This window comes from Ochlerotatus camptorhynchus, unplaced genomic scaffold, assembly GCF_037179485.1.
Source record: "Ochlerotatus camptorhynchus isolate MF236.1 unplaced genomic scaffold, CSIRO-AGI_Acam_v1.1 ptg000330l, whole genome shotgun sequence".
NCBI lineage: Eukaryota > Metazoa > Arthropoda > Insecta > Diptera > Culicidae > Ochlerotatus > Ochlerotatus camptorhynchus.
The window spans coordinates 8,107,144-8,124,455 of NW_027040818.1; the positions used below are offsets into that span (position 1 = coordinate 8,107,144).

General features: G+C 42.4%; 1 protein-coding gene across 6 annotated transcripts in view; it reads right to left on the reverse strand.

Annotated features, from left to right (window-relative positions):
- Positions 1-8,988: 8,988 nt before the first annotated feature.
- Positions 8,989-17,312, reverse strand: part of axo (axotactin) — a 213,166-nt gene continuing 204,842 nt past the window's right edge. For 4 of the 6 annotated variants that reach the window (XM_065230353.1, XM_065230351.1, XM_065230352.1 and 1 more), the window contains 3 exons: positions 14,290-14,452; positions 14,024-14,223; positions 8,989-9,465 (listed from right to left, as the gene is read on the reverse strand). In XM_065230353.1, the coding sequence (XP_065086425.1) occupies positions 9,022-9,465; positions 14,024-14,223; positions 14,290-14,452 (807 nt within the window). In that variant the 3' untranslated portion in view covers positions 8,989-9,021. Of the gene's footprint in view, positions 9,466-9,630; positions 10,089-14,023; positions 14,224-14,289; positions 14,453-17,312 lie in introns of those variants that run through there. The other 2 variants (XM_065230355.1, XM_065230354.1) reach the window with 2 other exon arrangements.

Sequence of the window (17,312 nt, forward strand, 5' to 3'; positions counted from 1 at the left end):
TAATGTTTTGAAAACTTTAATCCCCTTTTGAATCATTTTCAGCTGAATTTGTTTCGATCTGTAACAGTTTTGTATCATCAATAGTCCGTATATGCCTTTGTGAACAGCTATGTAAACTTCAAAACACTTTTTCTCAAAAAACCCAAGATGAAATATTTTAAAATCTTCGCAGATTTGATTGTTAGGATCAAAACTAACTTCCTGTGAAGATAAAACTGAGGTACATGAATGTTGCAAAAAAAGTGCCTTCAGACATAGCGTGCCGTAGTAACAAGCAGGCTTCTCTACACGGAAATAGAAAACTACCTAATATTAAGTTCAAAAGAACCTAAAATTGGCTTCTTCCGATTGAACTAAACGATTGGGTAAATATCGCTTTCGTTATTAGGTTCTTTTTACCTAACGTTTAGGTACTTTCAAAAGAACTCATTAATAGGTTTAAAAAAACTTTGATTTGACAGAAAAATGTTAATGATCGTAAATATCCTGCAAAATATAACTAGGTATCACTCATGTTCGTTTTCACGTTCGAATAGTATTCCACACTTAACACGAACGTTGATGTATTTATTTGAACTTTTTGTAAAACGTTTCCTGCAAATCTGCTCCATAATGTTGTTGGATTCCGCACAACACATTCGCGAAACTCAACTGTCCTTTTTTAATTTTAAACAATTAAATGCAAATTAAATTAAACCCCTTATTAACTGAGATAATCATTTTCTCTATCGTGCATTCGCGTCCAATTCAAATCGGATCCCTGATCAAATCTAAAAAAAAATTCAAGTTTCAAATAACTCAAAATTACGTAGAAATTACTCAACGTGTTTTTACTTAAGCGAACTTGACGTTGGGTAGTTTAAACTTAATTTTGGATGAAAAAATTGTGCCCGCTCAGTTGACAGCAAACTTTCGTTGAAGTCGGTCGCGTCGCGTTTTCAGTCGAAGTTGTCGAAGTGTTTCCGTGTTCAATTATAATAGTAATTTATATCGGTGAAAGGTACTTTGTGTGTGGCAGGATTTTTAGCTTGTTCCGTGAGGTCGCTCTCAATATTCCGTAAGTAAAATCTTCTTCGTTATATGGCATTCCCCCCATCAGCAAAATCGGCGTTCCAACCAATTTGAAGGTTGTGTTTTTCCTCATTTCTTTGCAGGATCCGGGTTTCACGATCAGAGCCAGATATCACTGTCCCTCGAAATCGGTCCAACGGCATATCCCGCCCGTGAAGTTTTCGGACTTGTCGTGACTGCATCCAGAAATACAGTGAAACTACCGGTTGGTCGGTGGTAGTTGTGCGGCTCCGTCGAACGTATAAAGACCAGAACGAGGTGTAGCAGTGTGGCTCCATCGAGCGTTACCAGCAGTTCCGTAATCCGTGCTGATTTCATATCCCGTCCGCGGAGCACCCGGAGTGCGTATTCGAGACCACGTTCAAAGTAAAGTGCCACCAACGACGAAGTGCCTCGTCGATATCCGGTCAGCAGAAAGAGGAGTACCAGTGCGGCTTCGGCGGAAGAAAATTGCAGGGGGAAGATTAACCGTGGTGATTTCAGTGGTTGTTTGGATACGTTTACACTACGGAGGTGGAACGCAATCGTAAGTTTGTACTGATATTTTTTAGTTAATTAAATGCTCAATGGTTTTGTTTTTGATTGCAGAAGTTGAACGTGATTGAACGAATCGTACTTGACGGTCCGTCGTACGCTGCATACAGTCAGTCACAGTTGAACCAACGGTGTATCCCATTTGTGGAGCGTCAGGAGTGCGTAGTCGTGATCACGCCTAGAAGTCAGAAGAAAAGCTCCGATTTTTACAACCGAGTACACCTTAGTTTATTTGTCGGGTGTGTCCGTTGTTACGATCCGCTCACCAGAACGAGGTGTGGTTGTTTGGCTCCATCAAGCGTTAAGAGGAGTAGCCAGATCCGTGCTGATTTTAGCGGTTGCGTAAGTTTGTTCGGGTATTTGAGTGTAAATTCAGTGTAAAATGTTATTTTTTTCATTGCAGAAATTGAAAGTAGCACGCAGAATCACAGTCGCAGTCGAACCAACAACGTATCCTGTCCGTGGACCGTTCAGAGTGCGTAGTCGAGACTTCATCCGAAGTAAAGTGTCACCAACGACGAAGTGCCTCGTTGTTGTCCGCTCACTGGAAAGAGGTGGACCAGTGCGGCTCCGTCGGGAGTAGAGAGCAGTTGGCAGATTAACCTTGTTGAGTTCAGTGATTGTTTGGATACGTTTTCACGTGTTGAACGTGGTTGAACAAACCAAAGTTGATAGTCCGTCGAACGCCGTATAAGCTAAGTCCGAGTCGAACCAACGGTGTATCCCGTCCGTGGAGCGTCAGGATTGCGAAGTCGAGACCACATCCAAAGTGCCACGTTGCTTTTCGCTCACCGATACGAGGTGTAGCAGTGCGGCGTAAAGAGCGGTTGTTTTCATTCGTTTTCCCTACGGAGGTTGCATGCAATCGTAAGTTTGCAAGAATATTTTTCCTTAAATTTAGTTCTAAATAGATTTTTCATTGCAGAACTTGAACGAACCAAACTCGACAGAAAAGGGAGAAGCTCCGAGAGGATCCGATTTGTACAACCTTGTACAGCTTATTGGACTTGTCTAGTGTATCCGTCGAGTGTCCCGAGTGCGTAGTTCCTTGCAGGTGCTGTTTTCCGACCAGAACCGGGAAAATGGAAGGACTTGGACGGAAATTGGACGGCGATGTTTACGCCAAACTAACAGGTGAGTTTTGATTATGAGATCTTAGACTTGAAAAAGTTAAGGAATCTTGGATACTTGCATTGCATAAAATACCAATCAGATTCCTAAAATTTATCAAGATCTTAAAAGCTCATTAGTATTTTAAAAGTGCTGGTTTTGATGAACTTATGAAAATGTTAATTAGGAAAAATAATTGTTTGCTAAACGTATGCCTGGACTAAAACAAATCGGTAGCGGTCCATATGTTTACATTTGCATATTTTGTATTTTACTTTTTGACATGATTATTTGTTTATTGGATTCGGTCCATATTTTTACACATGCATCTTTTTGTATTTTACTCTTTGACAGAAGCTGATATTTAAAAAAAAAACAAGCAAGTTGTTTCGAAATGAATAAAAATAAACAAAAATGTTAATAAAACTTCCTGTGGAAGAAAATAACTAAATAAGCAAGATAAATAAAAAGATTAACAGCGGGTTTTTGTTTCATTTTGTTTCCCCCTTATGCACACTTCATTCCAAACTGGGTAAATGTATGCGTTTTCATTTAGGGTGAGTGAGCCAGTTTTGGCACTACTTAAAATATGTACCAGTTTTGGCATTAGCCCGTGTAATTTGTATGAAGTAGGGCCAAAATAGGAACCATTACGCTTATGGGATTGTGCCAAAACTGGAACACTTACCCTATTAAAAATTTAAGTAAAAGTGCCAGTTTCCGTCAAATCTTCTTGGTGTCTTCAGTGTACTTATTCCTTATGATGCAAGCAATAAGTGCTCCGAAGACACCAAAACGATTTGGCGACAACTTGCGATTTTATCGCACTTTTTGGGGTAGCCTAGTTTTAGTTGCAGTCATCAATATTTCCTGTATTCTATTTTTTGGAAACTACCTAATTTTAAGTTTTTTTAACCTAATTTTATTATTTTTAACGTTAGGTAAAAACTATCCATCCAATACTTTAGGTGCAGGAACTTATTTTTAGGTTCAATGGGTAGAACTCAATTTTAACTTCCCGCACGGAACTAGGTAGTTGAGTAGATTGAACTTAATATTAGGTAGTTTTCTATTTCCGTGTATAGACTTCTCTGACGTTTGTGAAATGCATGCACTGAACGAAAATATCCGCAATACTTCGACTGATTATTGTATTGCTCGAGCCCTTTAACAATATGCTGTAGAATTTCGGATGATTTCCTTACATATCATATGATTGAATTCGTCATGAACTGATGGGAATCAATATGACTGTCATCCAAATAAAGGATGTTGTTTATTTGCAAATTGTCTGTAAAACATACAGGACTCAGAGGACAACAATTTTACGATAGGATGACTTGCAAATGCTTTAGATTAGATTAATAATTCGATTGTTTGCATTTACATATTGAATAGCGATGAACAGTCATTCATCATGGATACAAAAATTCCTTGTTGGTTGGTAGAGGAAACTTCTTCCACTACGAAATAGACAATTTACGGTTTCCACGCTTTACCAATGCTCGTACCACCTCTGATAGTGATGGCTATATGCTTCCACCTCGTTAGTCTGCTCAGAGCAACAAATGATGTTCGATAGAATTATTTACATCATCGTTTTGAATGATTTGCGTTAAGGGGCTTAACCAATACCAAATTAATTTCAATTTAAGGCTGTGAACCATTTGCCGAGTTAAATTTAACTCGTGGTTAAAAGTGACATTTCGAAAGTTATTTCTTATGTTCGAAAATCCCCGTGCTGTCGATCGACCGGTTTCCGAGCCACGGTCGTCAAAATTTAACTTCTTGTCTGTCAGAAGTAACCACGCTCGGATAGCAGGGTTAATCGATAACTTTTCATCTGTCAAATTTTAACCAAAAGTTAAAATAATCCACCAAATGGTTCAGAGCCTAAGATGATTATCATTCTGCAGAAAGCATTACGCATTCCAACTAAAGGCCCTATCACTTTTCTTAACAATGTTCATCCTGTATTCGAGAGGAAAATCATCTGATTTCAAAACAACCGTCATCCGGTTGCAGCTATCATTCGAAAAGGCGATTTCGATTTTTCGATTTGAATGGTCTGAGGTTTCATTCGAACAGAGGACGGTGGTTTGGTACAGTGTGTGTGTATGTATTGTATGTATTAGTGGGTAAATTATAAGTATTAGTGCAAGAAAACCTTTGAATTCACCCAAAGTTCTGCACTAAAACTTGTGCAATTTATAAACGTCAGAGAAGTCTATATACAGTGTCTATACTGTAAACGGTCCCGTAGTCGACGCATTTTCTGCAACAAAAGGCATGATCTGATATGAAACGGTTTAATTTACACATAATTGACGAATTAGAACGTAATCACCCAACAAACAATTTGAGTTGATCAACAGCTGAATAATTGGGGCCTCCCTTAGCTCAGTCGGTAAAGGCGCAGCTACAAAGCAAGACCATGCTGGAGGTGGTTGGGTTCGATTCCCGGTTCGGTCTAGGAATTTTTCGGGTAGGAAAATTTCTCGACTTCCCTGGGCATAGAGTATGATTGTACTTGCCACACAATTATACTAATGCAAAAATGGTCAATTAATAACTGTGGAAGTGCATCTAGAACACTAAGTGGAGAGCACGCAATAAGCTAATATGTGTGAAAATCCGCCGATATTGGTTATGGGCAAATCACCCACGACGCAGCTAGTGAATGTTGAACTTACCCGTGCAGCAGCTTCAATCCAAATGGCCTTTTACCAACTGTCAGGAAATGTGTATGAAAACCCTAATAAAAATTGTATGGTTAATTTGCTTAACGACGTGTTCTGGGTATCATCCAAACCATTTATGGAATAGTTCAATGATTTGCGTTATCGTTCGTTTATGGTTATTTTTTATTAGGGAAGTCATGGCGTGCCTAGTTATTATCCATCTCATATCTTCCCTCTCCTTTGATATAAAAGTTATACAAGTTAATGAATTACTGAATGCTGTCAATTTTTATTTTAAAACCCGTAATCCACTTTTGCACACAGAGAACAGACATGGAGGCTCGAACAACATTTCTTTAAAAACTTGTGTAAAGATTCCTATTCGACTTAAGCGCCACTAACGGCGACTTCCCCACTTAAAAACCCTCTTTGACAACATGATGGCGCTGTAACCCGAACCCAGGGGGAATCGAATCCAGGGGAATGTAACTGCTGACTCTCCTTTTTGCTGCCTCATATTTGAGAATGCCTCGTGCTCTGCGGCCGTGTCGGTCATCGATCTGAAGTATTCGTCAACGTTTCTCACTAACTCTTCGTAACAATCCGGCCGGGATAAGCTGGGACGAAGCTTTGCCGCTCGAACGATGTTTTGCAGCTGCTCCCCCATGGAGAAGAAAAGTAGCTGCGTTTTGCGCACTGGGTCCCGAGCATTGCTGAGGGAGAGGGCAATCTCAAAATTCTCAATATAAGAATTCCAAGCCTCCCACATCTTGTTTGATGGGATCAGTGCTGTAAATTCTCAAAATCATTTGAACATTTTTGATGAAAATGAGAAAAGTAGCTATTCGCTATCAAAGGGGACCTCCTCCGAATGGGTGATATCAATTGCTTAGTCATTTGACGAAGGCATGGATCATTCTCATTTGAGAAACGCTATATATCATTCGATTGAGTGTAACCTACACACAAACGGAGCTCTGGTCGACATTCCGGCGAAAAAGCTAAGCCAACCCGACACCAACCTGACTTATATCAAACCCCAACCCGATGTTGACCCGACATTGACCCGACATAAACCCAAAATTGACCAGACATTAACACGAAATTGGGTTGACATCGACCTTAAATTAGCCTTACATTGATCCGACATCGGGTCGACTTGTCTGTTCGGGACCATTTTCCTGGATTTCTTCCATACTCCACTGTCGTATATCAAATGATACTGAGTGACTCAATTGACAGTGACAATGAGCTTCGAATGAGAAAGGGGCTCTTCAAATTATGGTCATGTGAGAATTCGTTTAGAACGGCGCCGGTGGTGTAGTGGTAAGCGTGATTACCTCTCACCCCAGCAGGCCTGGGTTCAATCCCAGTCGGCGCCGCCGGGATGTTCTGAGGCATAACATCTCTGATCACGCCTTCCTTCGGATGGGAAGTAAAGCCGTTGGTCCCCGGTTCATGAGTTGATGGGTCGATAGGTAGGGTCCAGGTGTGGGAGCTGCCTTCCTGGCACGTCGGTAGCATTGGTGCTCAGCACGGAAAACAAGATCGACGGAAAAAACAAACCAAAGGAAAAAAAAAAAAAGAATTCGTTTACACAGAATTGATTGAATGGTTGTAGTGGTTCATCTTCAATCGAATGATATGAAAATTTACAGCACTGGATGGGATGTCTTTTGGAAAGGTTTAATGTTTTCCCAACGAACGCTGCATGATCCATACTCGACTGCAGAGGATACCGGTGCGTGGGAGCTGGTCCATGTCAAGTCCGCATCGCGGGCGGGCGGGACAGTTTTCGCTGGTCTCGTGGGTTCTTTGAACGCATCCAGAAGCTTTTCAAGCGTTTGCTCTAATTTTTCAATTTGGTCAATAGTAACGTTGCCTACCGCTGTTCCAGGGGCGTTGTCCGACCGAATGGCTGTGCTTGAGAACAAGTCCGCTTGCCTTTCTCGAGCGTCAGTTTCGTCAATCGGTTGTTCTGTAGGATGTTCCATGCCACCTCCGCTATCTGATTCCGTGTTGCAGTCATCTTCCGAGCCAAACTCGCTAGATGCTCCTTCGTGATCCGTCGGATTATCGCCGTCCTCTAGGCTGTCGCAACTTTCACTGTCCAATCCCGCGCTGCGTTCGTCTTCATCCGAATCAGACCCGTCAAACGGCGTTCGTCGTCTGCGATTTTCTTCCTCGTTTCTTCGCTCCCGGATGTATTTTCCCTCGTCAGCCATCTCGAAAATTCTGTTAAATGCCATAAAATGCTCATTAGTTTTCGTTGCCATGGTAATGATACCAGTTTTTTTGTTTTTTTTTTTTAACGGTCGCGTGCTATTTCTGTGGCCTTGCCACTGCGAGGAGACGATTTTTGCACATCCGTCCTCACTCGCATTCAGAACGGCCGTCCCGGTCGCGTTCTTTCCTGTGGCCTTACCACGGCGAGGAGACGATTTTTGCAAAAATCCGTCCTCACTCGCATCAAAACGGCCGTTTCGGTCGCGTTCTTTCCTGTGGCCTTGCCAAGGCGAGGAGACGATTTTTGCATAAATCCGTCCTCACTCGCATTCAAAACGGCCGTCCCGGTCGCGTTCAAATTTACGATTTTCCTTGCAAGTGGGTGATTTGCCCTTTATTACCTCCTGGCAGGATCGCCAGAAATGTGAAAATCCGCCGATATTGGTTATGGGCAAATCACCCACGACGCAGCTAGTGAATGTTGAACTTACCCGTGCAGCAGCTTCAATCCAAATGGCCTTTTACCAACTGTCAGGAAATGTGTATGAAAAGTTCATGGCGTGCCTAGTTATTATCCATCTCATAATATGCAATATGCAATAAGCTTGAAATGCGAAGAAGAAGAAGAAGAACAGCTGAATAAGCATTTTTTTTAGTTGAAGAAGCTTGTTTTTGTCTGAATAAGCTCTTATTCAACATTCAATGTTTGTTGGGCACTCATTGTCATATGATATATTTTTTTGATGGTTTTCTTTTTGTTCGAATGTTGCTATATAGACTCGGAATTATTTGCAGAACACTTTAGGAATTCCCTCCATAATACTCTGGAAATTCACTCGATATTTATTTTCATTTTCTTCATAATTCTCACGAGAATTTGCATTTATTTCTCCCCTTAGTTTTTCTTAAAATTCCCTTGAAATATTCTTCACAAATATCTTGGAATGATCTCCAGAATGTGAAAAGTATTCTTCCAGAATTTCCATGGAATTTACGTCAGAATTTCATGGGAATTTTTCGCAGAATTCCAATTGAATTAATCTCAAAATGGTTTCTTTAGAATCTCTTAGAACGATACAGATTTTGTTATTTGTTTTCGTCATAATTATTTTCTCTCACTTCTACACTCCACATTTTTCAGTCTTTAATTTTCTTGTATTGTACCGCAGTTCGGCATATCTCACCCTCCGTTCATGCGGTCTCCACAGCGGGCTTGGTGGTTTTGACCTAATGAAGTGAAATCTTGGTATGTGGGACGCAAGTCAAGTCTTGAAGCAAGGACATAGGACCAGGAATAGAAGAAGTAGTAGACTAGCGATAGTGAAAATGGCTGTGATATTCAATTAATTCTCTTTGTCACCCCTCGTCAAGCTGTCCAGAATAATTTATTCATTCCCATCTAATCAAGCGACATCAACGAATCCAAACTGGTTAAGCTATCGCCCCGACTCGATCGGGACGCCATTGAGGTCCGATTGTCGAGCCGCGGACCGCCCAGGTAGCTAATCGGATTGGCAAACTGTCGCTTATCGGCATCCAGATATAACGGAGGCAGTTTTCTATACTTGACTCGCATCGCTATGTTTTCCGGCACCCGGGGTTCTCGTGATGGCTGTGGCCTATCCACTACATCGTCTACGGTTGATTGATACATTTCGTCTACTTCTACTTCTTCTTCTTCTTCGTCTACGGTTTCTTCCGAAGAATTCGACGGTTCATCTACTTCGACGATTGTTTCATCTGCAATGTTGTGCTGATATTTATATTGCGAGGTTTCGCCGGATGTGGCAGATGGTGGCAAATCTACGGTATCTACGGCAGCCAAGCTTGTTTCTAGTGCTTCCTAAAGAGCGGTGCGGTGAGCCGAATGTTAGATAACGCTGACTATACTAAGAACTAGGAAGGTTGACGGGGCAAGGTCTGCGATCCGCACTGTTTGTGGACACTTGGCACTTACTTGGTTGTTAGTCACGGACGAAAAAATGAAACACAGAACGAAGGGGGTTCTTTAGAAAATGTCATCTTTATTTGGCTTCCATTTAGAACTCACAATCTATCTAGTTAGGGGTAATGCACAGAAACACAAATGAACGCAACCGCCGGCGACGTCTATTGTCGCCGGATTCGGGGGATGAAACTGGAATGAGATCATACAACACAAATATCCGCGCACTCTCAATTACACACATGTACATGATCACATAAAGCGGTTAGCCACGCCCACTTTTTGGTATGGTTTATCTACGCCGGCGATTCGGGTGATTCGTCGATCTTGTACGGTAGTTGGTTCATACCGGTCAGGGCAGCCGGCGGTGGTCCCCAGGATACTTGCCGAGTGACTCGCGGTCGAAGTCCATTGGCGACCGGTGCCGTCGGGGTGCCAGGAGCAGGCGAAGAAGCCGGATCGGCAAACAGGACCAGTTTGTGTGGTTTGCGATGATGGCTAGTTTTGACGGATTCCTTCACCTGAATGTTGGCGAGGCAATGAGACCTGCGTGAGCATCAGTGGTGGTACACGCACTTAACACATTACCAACCATGCAGGATGTGAACGGTAGTGACCGGTAGAAACCGGTTCTAATGCTGCATTCAGTTGTTTGGCATCCAAAGGTTAGGATGAAATGTCGTTTATCGTAATGATCATTCGGCATAACAGTCGGTGAAGATGAAGGTTCATGGAATCAGTCCACTTCGCGTTTTCACTGGCACTGATTTCGCCATCCAGAAGTCATACAGAAGTGAAAATTAAATGAGATGCTTGCTTCTCTGCAGCAGACATGTAGATTAATTTTGAACTTTGTTCATTAAGTAGATTGCCAAATGTGTGCCCGTGAAATTGCGAAGTGGTTAAACAAATTGTATGACAATGGATTCCGTCAAAAGGCTGCGTTCCATTTGGTAAATTTTCACTTAACCTGCTATTGTACCAGACTTATTTCTGACCGACCAGAAATCAATTTTGACAACCACCTTCTCGAAAATCGGAAGATCAACAACAGAGGGATTTTCAAACGTTATAATTTATTTTCGAAGTGTCAATTTATGTGAAAATGCACCAAATGTAACACAGTCTTGATGATACTTTATTACTGACAATTGAAATTACAGTCAACCTTCACTCGTTGGGCTAAACCTGTAGCCCACTTTAGTGAAAGGCCTTCGTTGGTTGGACTGAGCTGTCAAGCTGAAAATTTGTTGAGGGATACACTGATTGTTTATTATCATCACTATCCTTTAGCAACTATCCAAATTGTTCATACATGAGCCACTTAGAAAAGGAAACAGCTCTGCCAGAAATGATGTTTGACTTCGATTTAGGTGGGCTACAGCCCAACTAAAACGTAGCCCACTTAACATAGCCCAACGAGTGAAATTTGACTGTACTATGACATTTCTGTTCAAAACACACTAGTGACATCTATTCTGTAAAACGTTTAGCTAAGTCGCAAACACGCGTGCAAGTTAAATGAGTTGATTCGTGACGAATCTATCCTGGACAAATTATTTCTTATCTAGATTTAAAAAATCCTTTGATTTATCGATCGCTACTTATTTGAATCGGCCGCTATATGATTTTCGAACAAAAGTTAATTTTAAATTTCACGTCGGTTTGTCGATGATTTTATTCCAGACGAAGTACAGTCAAATTTCGCTCGTTGGGCTATTGGCGTTGACGAGAGCTCTGTAACTCTTTACTCCTATGGCGAAATCTCATATGTAACTGTCAGTCTATGTGTGAAACATAACGGACTTTTTCTAATTCTCTCACTCCAACGCAAAACCCCATAAAGAACTGTCAAAATGTGTGTGAAGAAACGTCACTTCGGGACTGGTGTCAAGGCGAATGTGTAAGTGGGTTACGTTTTTGTTGGGCTCCTCTTAGTTGGGCTGTGGCCCACCTAAATCGAAGTCAAACGTCATTTTTGTCAAAGCTGTTTCCTTTTCGAAATGGCTCATGTATGAACATTTTGGATAGTTGCTCAAGGATAGTGATGATAATAAACAATCGGTGTATCTCTCAACAAATTTGGAGGTGGAGGTGGAAGCAGTACTATGACGAGCACCTCAACGGTGAAGCAGCAGAAAACGAAGATGGCATGACAACAGACCTTGGAGCACGCGCAGAAGACGACAGGCTACCGCCCCCTGATGTTCAAGAAGTTGAGGAGGAGATCGGTTGGCTGAAGAGCAACAAAGCAACTGGTGTAAACCAAGTGAGCTATTAAAATACGGTGGTGAAGCACTGGCTAGAGCGCTGCACTGGGTAATTGCCAAGATTTGGGAGGAGGAGATATTACCGGAGGAGTGGATGGAAAGTGTCGTATGCCCAATCTACAAAAAGGGCGACAAGTTGGATTGCTGCAACTACCGCGCGATCACACTGCTGAGCGCCGCCTACAAGGTACTCTCCCAAATTCTATGCCGCCGTCTGTCACCATATGCAAGAGAGTTCGTGGGGCAATACCAGGCGGGATTCATGGGTGCCCGCGCTACCACGGACCAAATTTTCGCGGTTCGGCAGGTTCTGCAGAAATGCCGCGAATACAACGTGCCCACACATCATTTGTTCATCGATTTCAAATCCGCATACGACACAATCGATCGAGATCAGCTGTGACAGATTATGCACGAGTACGGATTTCCGGATAAACTGACGCGATTGGCCAAGGCGACGATGGATCGAGTGATGTGCGTTGTTCGAGTATCGGGGATACTCTCGAGTCCCTTTGAATCTCGAAGGGGGTAACGGCAAGGTGATGGACTTTCGTGTCTGCTATTCAACATCACCTTAGAAGGTGTGATCAGAAGAGCTGGGATAGACACGAGTGGCACGATATTCAGGAAGTCCATCCAGCTCTTTGGCTTCGCCGATGACATAGACATTATGGCACGGAACTTTGAGATGATGGCGGAAACGTACATCAGACTGAAGGCTGAAGCTAGACGGATTGGACTTGCCATCAACGCATCGAAGACAAAATACATGAAAGGAACAGGTTCTAGGGAAGACAATGTTAGCCTCCCACCCCGAGTTCAGATTGACGGTGACGAAATCGAGGTGGTCGATGAGTTCGTGTATTTGGGCTCACTGGTGACTGCCGAAAATGATACCAGCAGAGAAATTCAAAGACGCATTATGGCAGGGAATCGTGCCGACTTTGGACTCCGGAGGACGGTCCGGTCGAATAAAACTGTCTACGGCCACGAGACCTGGACTATGCTCGTGGAGGACCAACGCGCCCTTGGTGTTTTCGAACGGAAGGTGTGGGAGAACCATCCACATTGCAAAAATTGGGCGACTACGGTGGGCTGGGCACGTCGTAAGAATGCCGCACGGCGACCCAGTGAAAATGGTTCAAGAAAGCGACCCAACAGGAACAAGAAGAAGAGGCGCGCAGCGGGCAAGGTGGATCGACCAAGTAGAAGGCGACCTGCGGACCCTTCGCAGACTTCGAGGCTGGCGAAGTGTTACCATTGATCGAGTAGAGTGGAGATGACTTCTTCGGACAGCAGAGGACAACAAGGCCGTAGCCTGATTGGTAAGGTAAGTAAGTATCCCTCAACAAATTTTCAGCTTGACAGCCCAACTATTGAAAGCCTTTCACCTTCTTTCACTAATTGGGCTACAGGTTTAGCCCAACGAGCGAAAGTTGACTGTATATTCGAAGAAACATGCTACACTGAAAAAAAAAAACATCACGGTACATAGCACATGATACTCTGCGTATAACCGCATATCAGCTCCATATGGATTTCCGTTAATTTTAAGATAGCCGGTCATCCTGCATTTAAAATCTGCTTTAAATCATTTGGTCAATGCGTTTAGACGAAATTCATGTGTTGTTTCAATAAGCCATGAGGATATTTTTCAAGTTAACCTAAATGAGCATTATACAGTATGGATTGGACATGAAATATTCATTCTCATTTCAACAAATAGGACCTACAATTTTGGCATTCTGCTTATTTGTTTATTTACAAATAAATATATTACAATCTATACAGAAGTGTGCGTTGATGGAGAAACACAATCGATTGTGCATGCACGTGAGCGGGTATAGTAACAGCGTTCGATTAAATGAAATTTACTTCGTTTTTACTTACAACCCCAAGACAGCTGAGGAGAATTAGTGTACAAGTAGGATTCAAATAAGGGATGACAGATGGAAACGTGCAGTAGTGTGTGTTTTGTGTGTGTGTGTGTGTGTGTGTGTGCTTGTGTCAATGTGTGATAGATTAGAAAGACAGTGTTGAAGAACGAAACCTAAAACTCTAAACAATCATGGGTACTATACATCGAACTCCTCGGATTTTAGTTGCAAGTCGCCAAGATCCAGCTTGTTTAGTGTTACTTCACTGATCGAGCTAAACGGTGCAAGGGATTGCAAAGTCATGCTTACCGGTGGATCGGTCAATTCGCTATCACTGTTGTCCTCCCGGTCGGACAGGTGCTGATGCGACGGGCCGTTCCCGTTGGCAAGGTGTGAGGAGCTTCCGCGGGCGGTGTCATCCACGGATTCGTCATCCAGCTTGACGAGGGCTTCGGCTTCTTCGGCAGCAAGCGATTCCCACTGAAGTTCATGATCCATCAGTTGGCTCTCTGTTGGGGGGTGGGTGACAGTGTCAACCGTTAGAGCAGCATGGGTTTGGACGGGTTCCAACTTACCTCTGATGCCAGTGAGAAGCTGCATATCCTTTTCATCTTTATGGTTCGCATCCGGCGTCTTTTGACCGGCATCGCCGTTGATGGGCGGTGTGACGCTTCCGTTCTTGAGAATTCCTACTAGGGGTTTGGAGGTACCATTTTCCTTCTTTTCGTCCAGTGGAATCTACGGAAGGTTTGAGAATTTCAATTAATTTATCAGCAAGCGTTAGTGACTGTAATATCATTGGTGTGGATTGTTCGCATGTGATTCCTATACTGCCTACAAAAGCACCAGAGTCGATGTTATTACTCGTGTTATTATAAGAGTCCCGCCAAGAGAAAATGTTGCGAACAAGCAGCACTGTTAAGCTGGGTTTAGATAGGGCAAGTCAATTGATCAAGTCAGTTGAATTCAACTGATTTGAACGCGAATTGAACGTATAAACGATGCCATTCAACTGACTTGAACCAGGCTCAACTTTTCAAGCCAATTGAATTCAACTGAGTTGATCATTTGACTTGCCTAGTCTAAACCCAGCTTAAGGGATTTTTTTTCGTCAGAGTAGCGGCAACCAGATTTTTTGCGTTAGCATCGGATGACTTTCATTCAGAAGTGAAAAATTTCATGTCGATAACGGAGCTCTTATGCACAATGTACTAAATAAAACGAAGTAATGTAAGTAAGCTTTAGCACAATGTACTAAATAAAACGAAGTAATGTTTTTCATATAAAATTACTAAAATATTGCCAGTAATGAATGCAATACTTGTAGTTCACTGGCTGTGGGAACAACAATATTTTTTTACTTTGCTTGATTGGTACCCCGCTTGACAGTTAGATTGGTATTTCTCAAGGGGGGCATGAAAAAGTTCGCCTCCTCGTGGTGTGTCCTGGAAACGTTAATTACCGAACCAAAGGGAGTAAGGACGCTGGAGCCCCAACCTGCTCGTCCCAGGAGGCCGATAAGTCCTGCACAAACCCTCGTTGTGCAAAGGCAGGAGTGACACCGGGTTCTTAGAGTGAAGACGACTCTGACCAAGTCGAAGCACACGCAGCTGGTACGCAGTCACGTCTGTCCTGTCCCGCCGTGGACAGCTGGTTTGCTGCCACGTCTGCTCTAGAGCTCAGGCGAACAATTAACGGCGAACGATAAGAGGAAGGCCCTGCACAGCTGCTCACTGTGCAGTGACGAGTGTCACGTTTGTGATGCGCCACTAGTGATGCGCCATAGTGCACCGGCCCCCTCCCATGATGTAATGCTTTCGGGCGGTTCCGGGGAGGGCAAGGGCCAAGAGCACAGGGTAAGGTTTAGTGGGTCGGGAGCGCTACTTCTCCCATCCCCACACCCTGAGTTATCTTCTCAGGTGTCTGGGAGTAGATTCCCCCTGTATAAAAAAAAGAAAAAAAAGGGGGGGGGATGTGGCTGTTAAATACGAACAATCGTCGTCTACCTCGCATAACTGGTTTCCAACGTAAACAAGTCATAAGAAACCTACAGGGTTTATTTACGTTTGGAACCAATTTTACACAAGAATGATCAGCACGTCTGCTTATGGCATATTTTTATTTATCAAGGAAGTACTTTTTAAATCATATGACCATGACTTGTTTTTCTGTATTAAGGTCTGTATCCACAATAATCCAGACACAATCAAAACTTAAGTAAAACTCAAATTTTGCATTATATTTCAATTCATCGATACAATCGATGTAAATATGTACATTATTTGACAAATCTCAGGTAATCATGACAGCAGTTGGTCTCTTTTCTTCATTCATATTGTTTTCAATAATCAAACGTCATGATTACCTGGGTTTTGTCAAAAAAGGTAAATATTTACGTTGTTTGTACCAAAGAATTGTAGTTGTTTATTTCAGATTCATGGGATAAGATTTAAAAATTCATGAAGTCAAAACATAGTCATTCAGTATTTGCTTAACATTTTCGAACTTTGAGCGTAACTGCATCCATTAGGGTTTGTTCAGACTCCTCAGATACCGTGGTGGCCGTCTTTGTCCAAATTTGATGGAAGTGTTTGATATCTTTGATTCCTTGTTTCTTTCCAAAAAGCTTCCGCTTCATCATAGCCCAATATCTCTCTATTGAACGTAACTCTGGAGAATTTGGCGGATTTGTGGTTTTTGGTACAATATTTACTTGATTTGCTTCGTACCACTCCATCACAGTTTTATCATAATGGCATGATGCCAAATCGGGCCAGATCAAAGGGTTTTCTTTGTGGCTTCTGATGAAGGGTAGCAATAGACCTTTTTAATGCACCACCAACGTAGAGTGCGCCCCACGCGTTGTAGAGGAAACGTCAACCAAACCGTTTGTTTACATCAGAATAAGAATTTTTAACAAAGCAAATTAAAGCATTTTTCATTCAACATCTGGCCAATTTCCATCGGTAATTGTCTTATTGTATGATTTTTCACTGATCTGAACTAATTTGCACTCAAATTATGTACACACAAGAAATCCGGAAGATCATAACCACTAAGGCACCAATCATCTCAACAAAAATAGTCTTGAACACGATCAGGATCCTTGTATAACCGATACAGAATTAAATTTTTCAACGGTAGATCAAATTTTCGAGCATCTCTGATAAATTAATTTATCGGGAAAAGTGAACAAGTGTTCCCCTTCCTATGTCTCACGGCATAAATTTCTGCTCACAACACTCTTTTTGACGTTCTCTTATTCATCACCAGAGGTTGAATCGATCGCTTGGTTTCTATTAACAAGGCGTATCGCTTCTGCAAGTACTTTTTCTGGTAAATCTCCTTGTTGATTGCACCTGTAGTGACGAAAGATTTACTCTTTCGACCACACGTGCAAATCGCTTGCCAGAAAGGTTTTGTTTTTTTCGATGCCTTCTTCGTCCTGAAATACTCAGCTCTAGCATTTTTGGTCTTAGCCGAATAGAAAGCCAGTCCTGGAAGCTGCTTGAAATATTCCAGGACATGCGTTTCAACGCATGAAAACTTCGTCAAATATTTGCAGTGCATACCGTATGCGTGATAATGTTTGCACCAT